Genomic DNA, 12270 nt, shown 5'->3' with positions numbered 1-12270 from the left:
TTAAGACATTTTCGCTTATTGTAATAACATCTAGCTAACAAATCTGAAATCCACAAGCATAGTTGCTGTCAAACCTAAAAAACATATTCAGGGAGGTCAGTTTTGACTTGCCAAGCACCTTAAGGTGAGTTTATTTTTAAACTGTCAAAAGCGATTGTCCCTTCAATACTAGTATATGGCTGGAAGCTGTCTCTCGGACTGTTATGAGTTATGATGTATTTTATGATATTACCGGGGAATGTTCACATTAGTTACTGTCATTTAATCCAACGTTCTAACTGTCAACTGTCTCAACAGGACCATAGGTTTGGTTATATATCTCCTCCCTGTCTCTATGTCTTAAGTTGTTAATCGGTAACTGCAGTCCAAATGTATCAACTTATTCATCTATTGTTGCAAACTTGACTGATTTAAACATATCTAATTGATCATGAACTACTCAGTCAGTCAAGCACCTGTATCAGAAATGTAAAACCAGCCATGTTTCATGTAGTCCCAATATCACTGAAAAATGCCGATGTAACGTGACATATAAATTTACTCACAGACAATATATTTTTCGTGAGAGTGAAGCACAATTTTATTAAAGTTTTATTACCAATTTCATAAACTATAATAATATTAATATTAAAATTCATCATCACTTGCCAAGTAATGTCCCCATTTGGGACATGTCACATATAAACAAGGATTCGAACTAAGTTTGATCGTCTTTGACACTGAGGTTTATCCCCACTTTGCCAGCAAACTGCAGAAGATTAACAGTGAGTGAGTGAGCATCGTTTCTATGTTTATACAAGAAAAGATGTCATGCCAAAAACGCTCACAGTAGTTAGTGAGTAAACTCACGACCTGTCATGACCTGGTTGAGTGACTTCCTCCAATCAACGTGAAAGGATTACCCACAGAGAAAGAAAGGATTAAAGTCACCCATAAATCTTATCCTAACCTAGTACTCAAACTTCCTAATGCCTCTCAAAGAAGGATTAAAATCCTAAAGATATCCTATCTACGTGGTATAGGTACTCACAACCTCTAATAATAAACTGTTACGTTTGGTATCCCCAGCAATACTCACTATGGTCATTGGGCAAATGTAAAAAGCACAAACCCTAACGAGATTCTGTCTACATGGTCACACCCGGTGATTGTGAAGATCTCAAATTCTATCAACAGTCAGACAGCATGGCTGTTCATATTCATTTACAACATCCCCTTATAATTAGTATAAAAGTGTCCCACACAAAACCTTCTTTTATTTATTCTTTTAAAATACAAAACAGAAAGTGGGGTGTGGGGAAATGGGACATATTCCTTAATGGCGAACATTAACGCGACAAACCCGCGACAATCGTGTCAACACCGGGGTTCCCCCAGCAATAAACTCGCATCTAAATTCACTACTATTCTACTGTCGGCTAGCCACAATGGCTAGACTGGACCCTAGTGGAATGGTTCATGCCATAAAAGTCTAGCAACCGAGCACTAATTAAGACGGGCCGACCTTGTTGGACGGTCTGGTGAACACAGCTCAATGGCCGCTCATTAACTCAAATTTCACATCTCACTGTTTTGTTTTATCTCAATTTTCATTTGATAAATTTGTCAACTTCAACTGGAACCCGGTCCCGTGTTACACGCGTGGCACACGCGTGTGCAACGGGTTGCACACGCGCTACACACCCGTTGCACACCCGTGTCCAACGGGTGTGCACCCCGTGTGCAACCCGTTGAGCACCCGTGTCACATGCGTGTTACACGCGTTCTCAACGCGTGTTAGGGGAATGAACTTTTAGGCAGTAGTGTACGTAGCATTTGTTACGCTGTACAAATCTTCTTCTTCTTCCTCTTCTCTCTCTCTCTCTCTCTCTCTCTCTCTCTCTCTCTCTCTCTCTCTCTCGCTCACACACACACACACACACACACACACACACACACACACACACAAAATGTATCCTCAAAGTCCGCAAGAAACTAGAAATAACTGATTCTGTACAAATCACAAAGTTCACATCTTCCTTTGTGGTTTAACGTTTGGCGATATATATGTGAAATATGATTTGGTTTATATTATTGTGGGGAATCATACTGAATACGACCCTTTATATATTTCTGTGTTCCATTCCGAATAAATAACCTACATTAAATTTGTCATTAAACATTGGAAATATCTTGAGTATTTTCATGAAATTTATACTTAAAAATTATCCACACGTGCGGGAATTCACACTCATGCGCAAATATCACTGTGGTGTTCTTTTTCATAAATTTTATTATAATTAGATGTATACCAAATATATTCCAATGCTTGTTTTATTGACATTCTGAAATCAAGGATGTGTTTCTACATCAAATTGTGATGACAATAGTATCCATATACAATAAGAAAATATTAATTTGAGAGGGTTATTTCGGCCGTGGAATAAATGAACCTAGACTCAAAATAGGAAATCCATTTAGTTTCTGTTCTTCATGGCCTAATTTAAGGTGCGGTCTCCTCCAATCCCTCTAATTTATTTAATATGTAGCTGCGCTGAAGCGAATTGTTATAATTCATGTATAAGTAGATACGAGGATTCATGGACATTGTGCACATGTACAAAACAACAATTAATGGAATCTTAAGATTTCTTCATGACTGATGATTGTAAACCCCATTTCAAATTTGAGAGCAGGGTCTGATCAATCCTGCAAATTTTAGGATATCTTTTACTATATTATTACTCATGTCCCCTTGACCAGAATTGGGATAATGCCTTTATAATCTACAGCTAATAGAATCTTAAGATTTCCTTTTGGACGACGATAGTAAATAAGATTTCAAAATTGTGAGCTGAATCTTATTGCAATGGGTGAATATTGCTAGTTTTGAAAGATTTTGAACTTTAGTATTTTTTCATATCACTTTGGCAAGAAATGGGATAACGACTCTAAAATCAACAATTAATGGAATCTTAAGATTTCGTCACTGCTGATGATCGTAAATTACAATTCAAACAATCTTTTGAGCAGAGTCTGAATGCTGTTGGTCAATACTGCTGAATTTAAGAGATTTTTTACAAAATCAATAATTAATCGAATCTTAAGATTTTCTTCATGGCTGATGATCGTAAATTATATTTCAAATTTGTGAGCTGAATCTGAATGCTATGGGTCAATACTGATAATTGTAAGAGACGTCTGACTATGTTATTACTCATATGCCCTCGACCAGAAGTGGAAAACACCATTAAAATCTACAATTAATGCAATGTATAGATTTCCGATTGGTTGATGATACTGTACTACATTTCAAACTTGTGATCAGAGTCTGAATGCTATTGGTCAATACTGCTGATTAAAGAGATCTTTAACTACAGTATTACTCATATCCAATCCACCCGAAGTAGGATAATGCCTTCGAAATCTAATTAATGGAATCTTAAGCTTTATTATTGACTGCAGATAGTAAACTTCAATTTCAAACTTGTGAGTTTTTTTACTATATATAAACGCTATTAAAATCTACAAATAAAGGAATCTTAAGATTCCTTATTGGCTGCTTATAGTAAATCACATTTCAAACTTGTGAGCAGAATCTGAATGCAATGAGTGACTATTCCTAATTTTAAGACATTTTAAACTATTTTCACAATTTTAATTATTACTCATATCCCCTCGACCAGGAGTTGGAAAACGCCTTTAAAATCTAAAATTTATGCAATGTTTAGATTGTATTTTGCTGACCCCTGACTTGTTAGATGCATGTGAACGGGGCTGAAGGAGAATGAAACATTAAACTGAAATTACTAAGAGCCATGGGTCTGTTGGTTGACAGAAATACAATCCCCTCTCAGGTCCGTGAACCCCCTAAAACAAATTCTGTACGCATTTAAACCTGATGTCTTGTGGTTGAAGATCAAACCCAACAATAGTTGATAAGAATGGATTACCTCCGTGTCTCTTATACCTAAGTCCTGGATGAGAGCTCAGATAATTTTGGTTAGGATGACACAAAACCCCTTTTACATACATACATCAGTTTCATAAACACCCGCGGGGCTTTTGTTATGCAAAACATGAACGCTGAAACTGTTTCCATCGAAAACGAACCAAAGCATCTTTTGATGTCTGGAAGAAGCAGTACATACACATCTTTCAAGTAGAGTGAGTGAGTGAGTGAGTATGGTTTTACGCAGCTTTTAGCAATATTCCAGCAACATCATGGCGGGGGACACCAGAAATGGGCTTCACACATTGTACCCATGTCGGGAATCGAATCCGGGTCTTCGGCGTGGCGAGCGAACGCTTTAACCACCAGGCTACCCGACCGCCCCTTCAAGTAGAGTGACTCTTGACTACCGAACTAACTGAACAAAGTTTCTCCAATTTGAACATATATGTAACATGGCATTTTTAGATACAAAGTAGGAGGTGGAATAAAAGCTGTCTTCCTGACCCTGACCTCAAAAGACCCTTATATATGAGATCAGCAACCTCTAGATGAAGTAACTCCGCCTTTACAGGGTGGACATGGCACTCTCTCATGCCAAGGCTAAGATAGAGAATCGACTGTGGACTGACAGAAAGGGAAGCAGGGCATAGGTCTGAGGTGCAACCCAGACCTGAATGGGTGGTTCTGACTGGCCTAGGGCCTTGCCCCTACGTAAACTCTGGTTCTGAATAGGTAGGATCAGGAGATGAAACCTGAGCCTGGTCTAGTGGTAGAGCGTCCACCCGGAGAGCGGAAGGTCCGGGGTTCGATCCCCGGCCGCGTCATACCAAAAGACGTTAAATAATGGTACTTGTTGTTACCCTGTCTGGCGCTCGGCATTAAGGGGCTAAAACAAGGACTGGTCGGCTTGGAGTCAGTATACTGTGTCTGAGCGGGGTATTCATGTTAAACTGCGGCATGGTATCTCAGTGGGCTAGCACTATAAATCGGCATCAGTCCGGACTAGAAAAAAGCAGCCACACAAACACACATACGTACATACACGTCGCTATATAAGTGCAATAATCTTTGACGCGACGTTAAACCCCATTTCACCTCACCTATCCGTGCATTTCCAGTAGAGAGTGGAAGTCCTTTAAACCGGACACTGCATCCTCCACCAACTACTCGCTCAATAGGACACACATGCCCCTTGCACAAACAGGAGTGCCATCAGAGTGGACGTTGGTCTGCTCGAACCACATGCACTGAATCCCCTTAACAGCTGAATTAGATTGCAAACTAGCCATTGATTTCCCAAACCCAAACTAAAAACATCAGGTTGTTCCACTTTTTTGACTGAACTGACTGGGTTTGTGTCATTGACCCCTGACATGGTCATTGCCAAGAGATCTTAAAGTGTTTATGCATATGATCAGCAGACTGAGGCAGGGAGAAGCTACCGAACAAAAGCAAATGGGATATTAGTGTCAATGTAAAACATATTGTCAGATTTACCTTGTCCGTCTGTGCCAACGATGAAGCATGTCATATCTTCCAATGACTCATATGGTGAAGAGCCAAATGATGTTTCCGCTTCACTGCTGGACATGGTTGGTTCTCAAATGTCAACTGGCTTTGAACATTATTTGGTATTGTTATTGTACACTATGAACAGTTTGAGTACAAGCTTGGGAGGTCATAATTTGTGATCTTTGAAGCCATTCACAACGATCCATTCGACACACTTGATCCGTCTTTGACTCACCACCTGCTATGACATATGTTCTGGGTCCTTGTTTGTCATAGAACACAACTCCATTGCAATAACGAATGGCAACTTTCAAAACAACTAACTGAGAATCCTGCCTTGGGAGTTTGTAAAATATGATCTTGATCAAGTCCTTGGACCCTTCTTTAAATTTCCCCTTAGCATCCAAGACACAGACGTCAGATTCTAACTTCTTGTAAATATGTGTTTCCAAAGAGTCTTGTGTTATATCAAGCTTAAAGCCAGTGTATTCTGGTATCTTAGTGGTATATCCTTCTTTCGTTGTTATTCTTGATTCTTTAACACCCAAGTAGTATGATCCCCCACCAACCACCTTGCTCATGGCTGTTATGTTGTCTTTTAGTTTCAGAGTGTGCCATATATAGTCAGTCAATTTTTCAGGATCACTCTTAATGGGTTCGACATTTTCTGATTTGAAGGTTTTCAGTTGTATATGTCGATTCTCATGAAGTTCTTGGACATCATCTGGTAGGTTTCCTACGTTATCTGAACTACATGTCTGTCTTTCTGGTTTTCTCAATAATAGTTTTATGTTTAGTGAGTTGACGGAAAGATTCTCACTGTCATTGTTCAGTTTAGTATTGTAATCAACGGTACATACATTATCGACTTTCAAAACTTCTACAAGAACAAAGTCTTTCACATCTTTATATTTGTCAATCTGACACAAACAGTTACGTTTATAAATGTCAGTATAAAGTTCACCACTTTCAAGTAACCCCGTGAACACCCTTCTGGTGGCCTCGTCAAAGTACTCCAGACACCTGTCTTCCTCGGAGGTCCCTTCTACGTGTACTAACAACAATCCTCCACCACTGTTACGTAATGCTGACACTGCTTTCGCAACTTTATCTGTGAATGTTTTCTTTTCTTGTCCGCTTTTCTTGACACTTTCTCTGAGAACATCATATTTTGTGTGGATTGGTAAAACCTTCCTGACCGGTCCATTTATTTCCTTTTCTGTGAAGCTCTTCTTTACCTCAGTACATCTAACACAACCAGCTGTAATTGAAAATATATCACATTAGAACAGTTAAATCTTTGTATTCAATCTCAATATCAAGGCTGTTTCTGTTAGCATACCACAGATACACAACTACCGGTATCGGAACTGTCTGTATCCCCTTTCTCAGTCGACAAGCGCACATGGATGTGTAATGTCATGTTGAGTGATGTATATAAATGTTATTGAAATCAGAAGGAGATGAGTGTTTTCAGTGACTATATTTTGGTTAATTATAATTTGGTTTTAATTGGCAGAGTTAAAGAATGTTAACATTTTGGTGTGAAACTTGTAAAAACATCACCTTTGATGAAATCTCCACAAGGAAAATATGAAATAGTCCTGCGACAATCCCACCAGCCCACCACGGACTATAATAAATGACTAGTCCAAAATAATTCTATAAATAGCAATTTAAGTGACATCTTAAGGAGGCTGTCAACAGTGATGGTTGCTGATGAAATATGAACCAAGTGTCTGATACCAAGGAAATATAATGTCACCTTTCTGTGCTTATTTTGTGTACTTCCTTGTAATATCGATCTCCTTTGTAGTCAGGTGGATAGAGCATTTGCCCAGTGAGTGGCAGATCTTAGGTTTGATTCGTGATGCAAAAATACGTTAAACGATGGGGCATGTTGTTACCCTGGTGGCCCTCGGAATTGAGGGGATAAAACTGGTCGCCTCAGAGTCGGTAAACTGTGTCTGAGTGGAGCATTGTGTCTCAGTGCCTTAAAACTGGCAACTGTCTTGACTAGTACAAGCAGCATACGATAATATGTGCAATAATTTTGAACGTTGCGTTGAACACCATTTCACCTCATGATCACCTGATCACCTTGAACTATCGAGTGTTTAAATCACTCTTATAAGTATAATTAGGCTGGACGTATACAGGGCAAACGTCAAATCCAAAAACAATGTTCGAGCAGATTACCAGGTACAAGTAGTTTGGATGACAAATTTGCTTATTAGGACATATTTGCAAAGATGCCTTTCAGTAAAGTAATTATGATAATTTTATGTGAGATAAACCACATAGTTCATGTTCAGTTAAGATGGTCTTTTTGTAAATGTCTTCAATAACCAATCTGGATATACAAGGCATCATGTTATATAATAAATCGAAAACACAATGCAACATGTCGATCTGACTGGGACAATCGTTTGCTGATGACAAAAGTGATAATACATCAAGCATCAGTTAAGTAATTCACATTTGTTTTCTGACATTAACTGCAAATTGTCAAGGTAGAACTTTATCTGGATATCACAACTATCAAACATTACCAACCTTCTGTAGCCATCTGTAGGCGAAGTCATCGTTTCACGTTAATTTCAAAATCAAGGCGAAACCTGTTACATAAATAGATAAAATCAGATATAAAATAGAATACTGTGGAATTACTGAATTATGAAATTGTCACAGATTTTATGTAAACAAATATCATTACATTTTTGTGAATCCAGACTACAATCAATGTGCGTTTATACATGCAAACGTAAATATAACTTTGCTATTTGAATTAAATGAATACTGAAACAATAACAATAAAGTTGTTCTTCTAACTGAGAGCTGAGTGAGGGTTTAACGTAGCTATTAACATAATTTCGTCGATGTCATGTTGGATTTGTAGAAGAAACAATCACAACACCCAGCTTCTATGAACCAGGTCAGTAATGTACACCAAGAAAGTGTCTTTAACTATCGCGTCCAATACTGTAATAGAATTAATCTGATGTGTGTCTGCATGTAGCAGAGTGAAACAAGCAGCAAATTCGTTTTGTTGTTTTATCTATTTTATTGTACAACATAGTTAAAGTTTCTACTGTTGAGTTTTTAAGAGATCTCACAAACACAATGTTTCCGGCAGTGAAATGTACATCATGAACACAACCAGCTTGCTTTTCACAAGGTTTTCAAGGCCTTATTCAGAGACTATATAATAGATCTATCATATGGTCTCTGGTTTATGTTATTTGTTGGTAGAGTGAATATATATATATAATGGGTTAAGTGTGGCCTTTTGAATATCGTGTTTATATCAAGAGGCCAGTGAATAAAAAGTTAATTGTCAAACGTTGACATTACAATTGAAATGTAAAACCTCAAAGTCAGTTTCAGAAGTTACCATTTCAAAACCTAGGTTTGGAAGAGAACCACTTCAAACCTAGGTTTGGAACATAAGATGGTTACCAGGTTTACCCGAGGTTATCAGGAACCTGATTCAATATAGGATAACACGGTGATCGGTTTATAACGTTTATTACATTTGAATTAGTTCTTGTTAGCAGTTTGTCTAAGGTTTGGAGTTTATTCATTGCTTTGTTTGGTAATGTGTATAACGCCTATTTAAAAAGTATGTTAATGAATTATATGGTTATTTTGGCTTTTCTAGTTGTGAAGTAAATTTAGATAATTAGTATCTGTATAAATTAATGGTTATTACATTGTTGAAGGATTCACGTGTAATTGCATCCAGTGAACTTGCAGTTTAGAATAGGTTGACTTTTTAGTCTTGTCTTGGTTGCATGTATTATTGATGAGTAAAGTATAGTTTACATATTATTCTGGTTTTCGTGATGGCAACACAGTTCATGGGTGTTGTTGGCATTGCCTACATATCTCATCGATAGGCTAAGTGTAACATTTTTTATTTCATGTCAATGTCATATATTAAAATTAATTTTGAATAACAAAACATTTAACTTGATTATAGTAGCCTAGCACTACTGTGGTGCCTATTCATTTATGTTTTATTTAATTAATTTGAATTGGATGAATGTGAGGCGAAGTCATTATTGCCATATATCCTCCTAAAAAGAAAAAGATACGCAAAGAGAATCGTAGGAGATGTATCGTTGAGCCGTAAGATGATATGGACCAATGGAGGTCAGGTAGTAATGTGGGAGGTAACTGAGTCTGGAACTCTAGGCTGTGAGATCGTATAGAGTTGATCCATGTCTGTAGAGGTAGTAGCATCAGCCTTCCTCTGAATGTCATATCCTGTAGAGACGTTAAGTTGCCCTGAAGAGACATCCACCACCTCAGCGCCTTGCTGGGTTGACTTGAGGGTGATTGAAGCATCTCGATAGTCTTGTTGAATGGATCCTCTGGTAGGCATAGCTGTTCCCTGTCTGGCTGGAATCTTGCTCCGATGTATATGATGTCTTGAACAGGAGTAGTCTTAGACTTGGAAGGATTGACTAGGGAGCCTAGGTAGGATCTAAGTTGGACCAAGGATATCATGTTCTGATGTAGTTGAGCTTTCTCTTGCTCTGCCGCTTGGAAATCATCCAGGTAATCATGGATTCGAACTAGCTTGAGGTGAGCAGACAGGATGACTGGCGTTGTATTCCTGGTAAATAGTTATTGCTATCCAATGCGCGAGTTTGAAGGAGAAAGACGTGTCTCTGTGTGCTCTGTCAATATGGGAATCTTTCTTGATCAATACAGGGCAAAAATAGGATGCTACTCCCAACCAAGTAAGTCAAGGCACAGTCAAATCCACGGTGTACAAATAGCAAAATATTATTTTTCTCTGTGTTTGAGATTGATGACTACTCGTCACCTGTGGCAATGTTGAGTCGAACCCCGGCCCCACCACGAGACAACAAACTCAAGCTGTTGATGAGAGTGGATCGCTAGGAATAAATCCGAGTGAAAGGAAAATACTGACATTCTTAATCTTTTACACGACATTAAAGGTGACATAAAGGCGATGAACCAGAACTTCGAATCGCTCAACCATAAAGTGGACAACATGGCGCGGGATTTCCACGTGCAACACGACTTACTTCAAACTAAAACTGACGACTATAGAAAATAAACCTGAAGATCTAGAGTGTTGAAACCGAAGGGACAACTTGATATTCCATGGATTAAGTGGTAAAAATGGTGAAACAATCGAAAGAAAAGGTACGTGAGTTTTTATCGGAGTCCTTATAAATGAGCAACGCAGCTGATATTGTCATTGTCCGGGCACATCGACTCAATCCAAGAAAGAAGGATTCGCCCACAGTAGCAATACTCCTAAAATCCAAGGACAAGAGTGACATATACAAAGAGACGAGAAAGCGACTTTCAAGAGAATCGAACACCTGTGTGACTGAGGATTTCCCACAAAACATCCGAGACGACAGACGTACCCTCTCCCCTTGGTTTGTTAAAGCACGCCATACAGGAGATAACCCCAAATGAGGTTTTATTTATAAATAAACTTTTTGTGAAAGGTGAGGTCTTCATGTACGACAGACAAGCATAGGACATCGTGAGAGTATAAGCATCTCAACATTCTTCTGCCAAGGGGGGTGGGCGTGGCACCACGTGGGCAAGCGCTTCGCTTGGAGCCGGAAATGACGCAAACACGCAGGGTGAAGGTCGCACTGACCGAGGACATAAACAAAACCCCGTCTGAAGGGAAGGCCATGGCCCTACGTTCGACATTCTGTCGTGGAATATTGATGGTTTACACAAACATGACAACCCGTACTCTCAGGTGAAATATGTATGTGCTAACTATGACCTTGTTTGTTTTTGTGAATATTTTGTGAAGCCAGAAAAGGATTTCTCAAAGGACTAAACAGTTAGGACGCCACAGTGGTGGTGTAACCATTCTTATCAAGGAAAAGTTGTTGGATGATAAACATATCAGTAGACTATATGACTATTTCGAGAATACAGTTGTGTTGCTGTTTGCTTCTAGCCGTCTTCACATTGACAGAGACTCAGTTCTGATTTTTACTTTTACCTGAAAGTTGGCCAATATATGAAAATAGTTATCACTACTCTTGAACATTATATAAATATTATCATGACTGACCATCCCGACAAACACATATTTCTAGCGGGTGATCTAAATGCTAGAATGAAAGTTTTTCTATATTTTATAGAAGAAGACAATATTGATTTTATTGATAAGGATATTGATGACTACCCCTCGGATCACTTTGACCTACCAAGATCAAGCAGAGATAACCTTGTTTTAAATGAGTATGGCAAAAAGATTGCAGAACTATGAAGAACATTTGGTATCCATGTTATGAATGGTAGAGTGTTTGCAGATAAGCAAGGTCAGTTTACATGTGTGACCCACAACGTAACAAGTCGTGTTGATTATATGATTGCTTCCTCCTCACTTTTCCTATATATCTCAAACTTTGGCATTGGTACATGTGATTAATCTAACCACTTTCAATTATATTTCTCTTTTAACATCCAGTCTCCTTATGAATATTATGACAACAGGGACCAGGTAAATAATAATACCAAGTTTGGCACAGATAGACAATCAAGCTGGATTAAATATGTTTGGAACGAAAACACGAGAGATATCTTCCTCACAAAGTTTACTTCATTATATGACACTTTGCATCACGATTTAATTGATGGTATTAGTCATGACATGGAAAGAGCAGTTTAAGATCTCAGTAGATTGTATCAACAAGCAGCTGAATATACTAAGAAACCTTACAAAGGATATTCTGCAGACGTCAACAAATCACACCCCAATGGTGGGATGTAGAACTAGAAAAAATACAACATGACAAGTATGCAGCTCT

The 12270-nt window shown here is 38.4% G+C and overlaps 1 protein-coding gene across 1 annotated transcript; it reads right to left on the bottom strand.

Annotated features, from left to right (window-relative positions):
* Nucleotides 1-5097: 5097 nt before the first annotated feature.
* On the bottom strand, nucleotides 5098-8015 carry LOC139471483 (uncharacterized). Its single transcript, XM_071253839.1, has 3 exons — nucleotides 8003-8015; nucleotides 5682-6707; nucleotides 5098-5198 (listed from the first exon to the last, which is right to left on the bottom strand). Exons 1-3 carry the CDS (start codon nucleotides 8013-8015, stop codon nucleotides 5098-5100), a joined length of 1140 nt encoding a protein of 379 aa, XP_071109940.1.
* Between the last annotated feature and the right edge of the window lie 4255 nt (nucleotides 8016-12270).

The sequence above is a fragment of the Haliotis cracherodii genome, unplaced genomic scaffold, assembly GCF_022045235.1.
Source record: "Haliotis cracherodii isolate W230 unplaced genomic scaffold, xgHalCrac1.p SCAF_22, whole genome shotgun sequence".
In the NCBI taxonomy this organism is placed as follows: domain Eukaryota; kingdom Metazoa; phylum Mollusca; class Gastropoda; order Lepetellida; family Haliotidae; genus Haliotis; species Haliotis cracherodii.
Note: the sequence above shows the minus strand (reverse complement) of the source record. Positions and strands in the feature narration are given on the sequence as shown.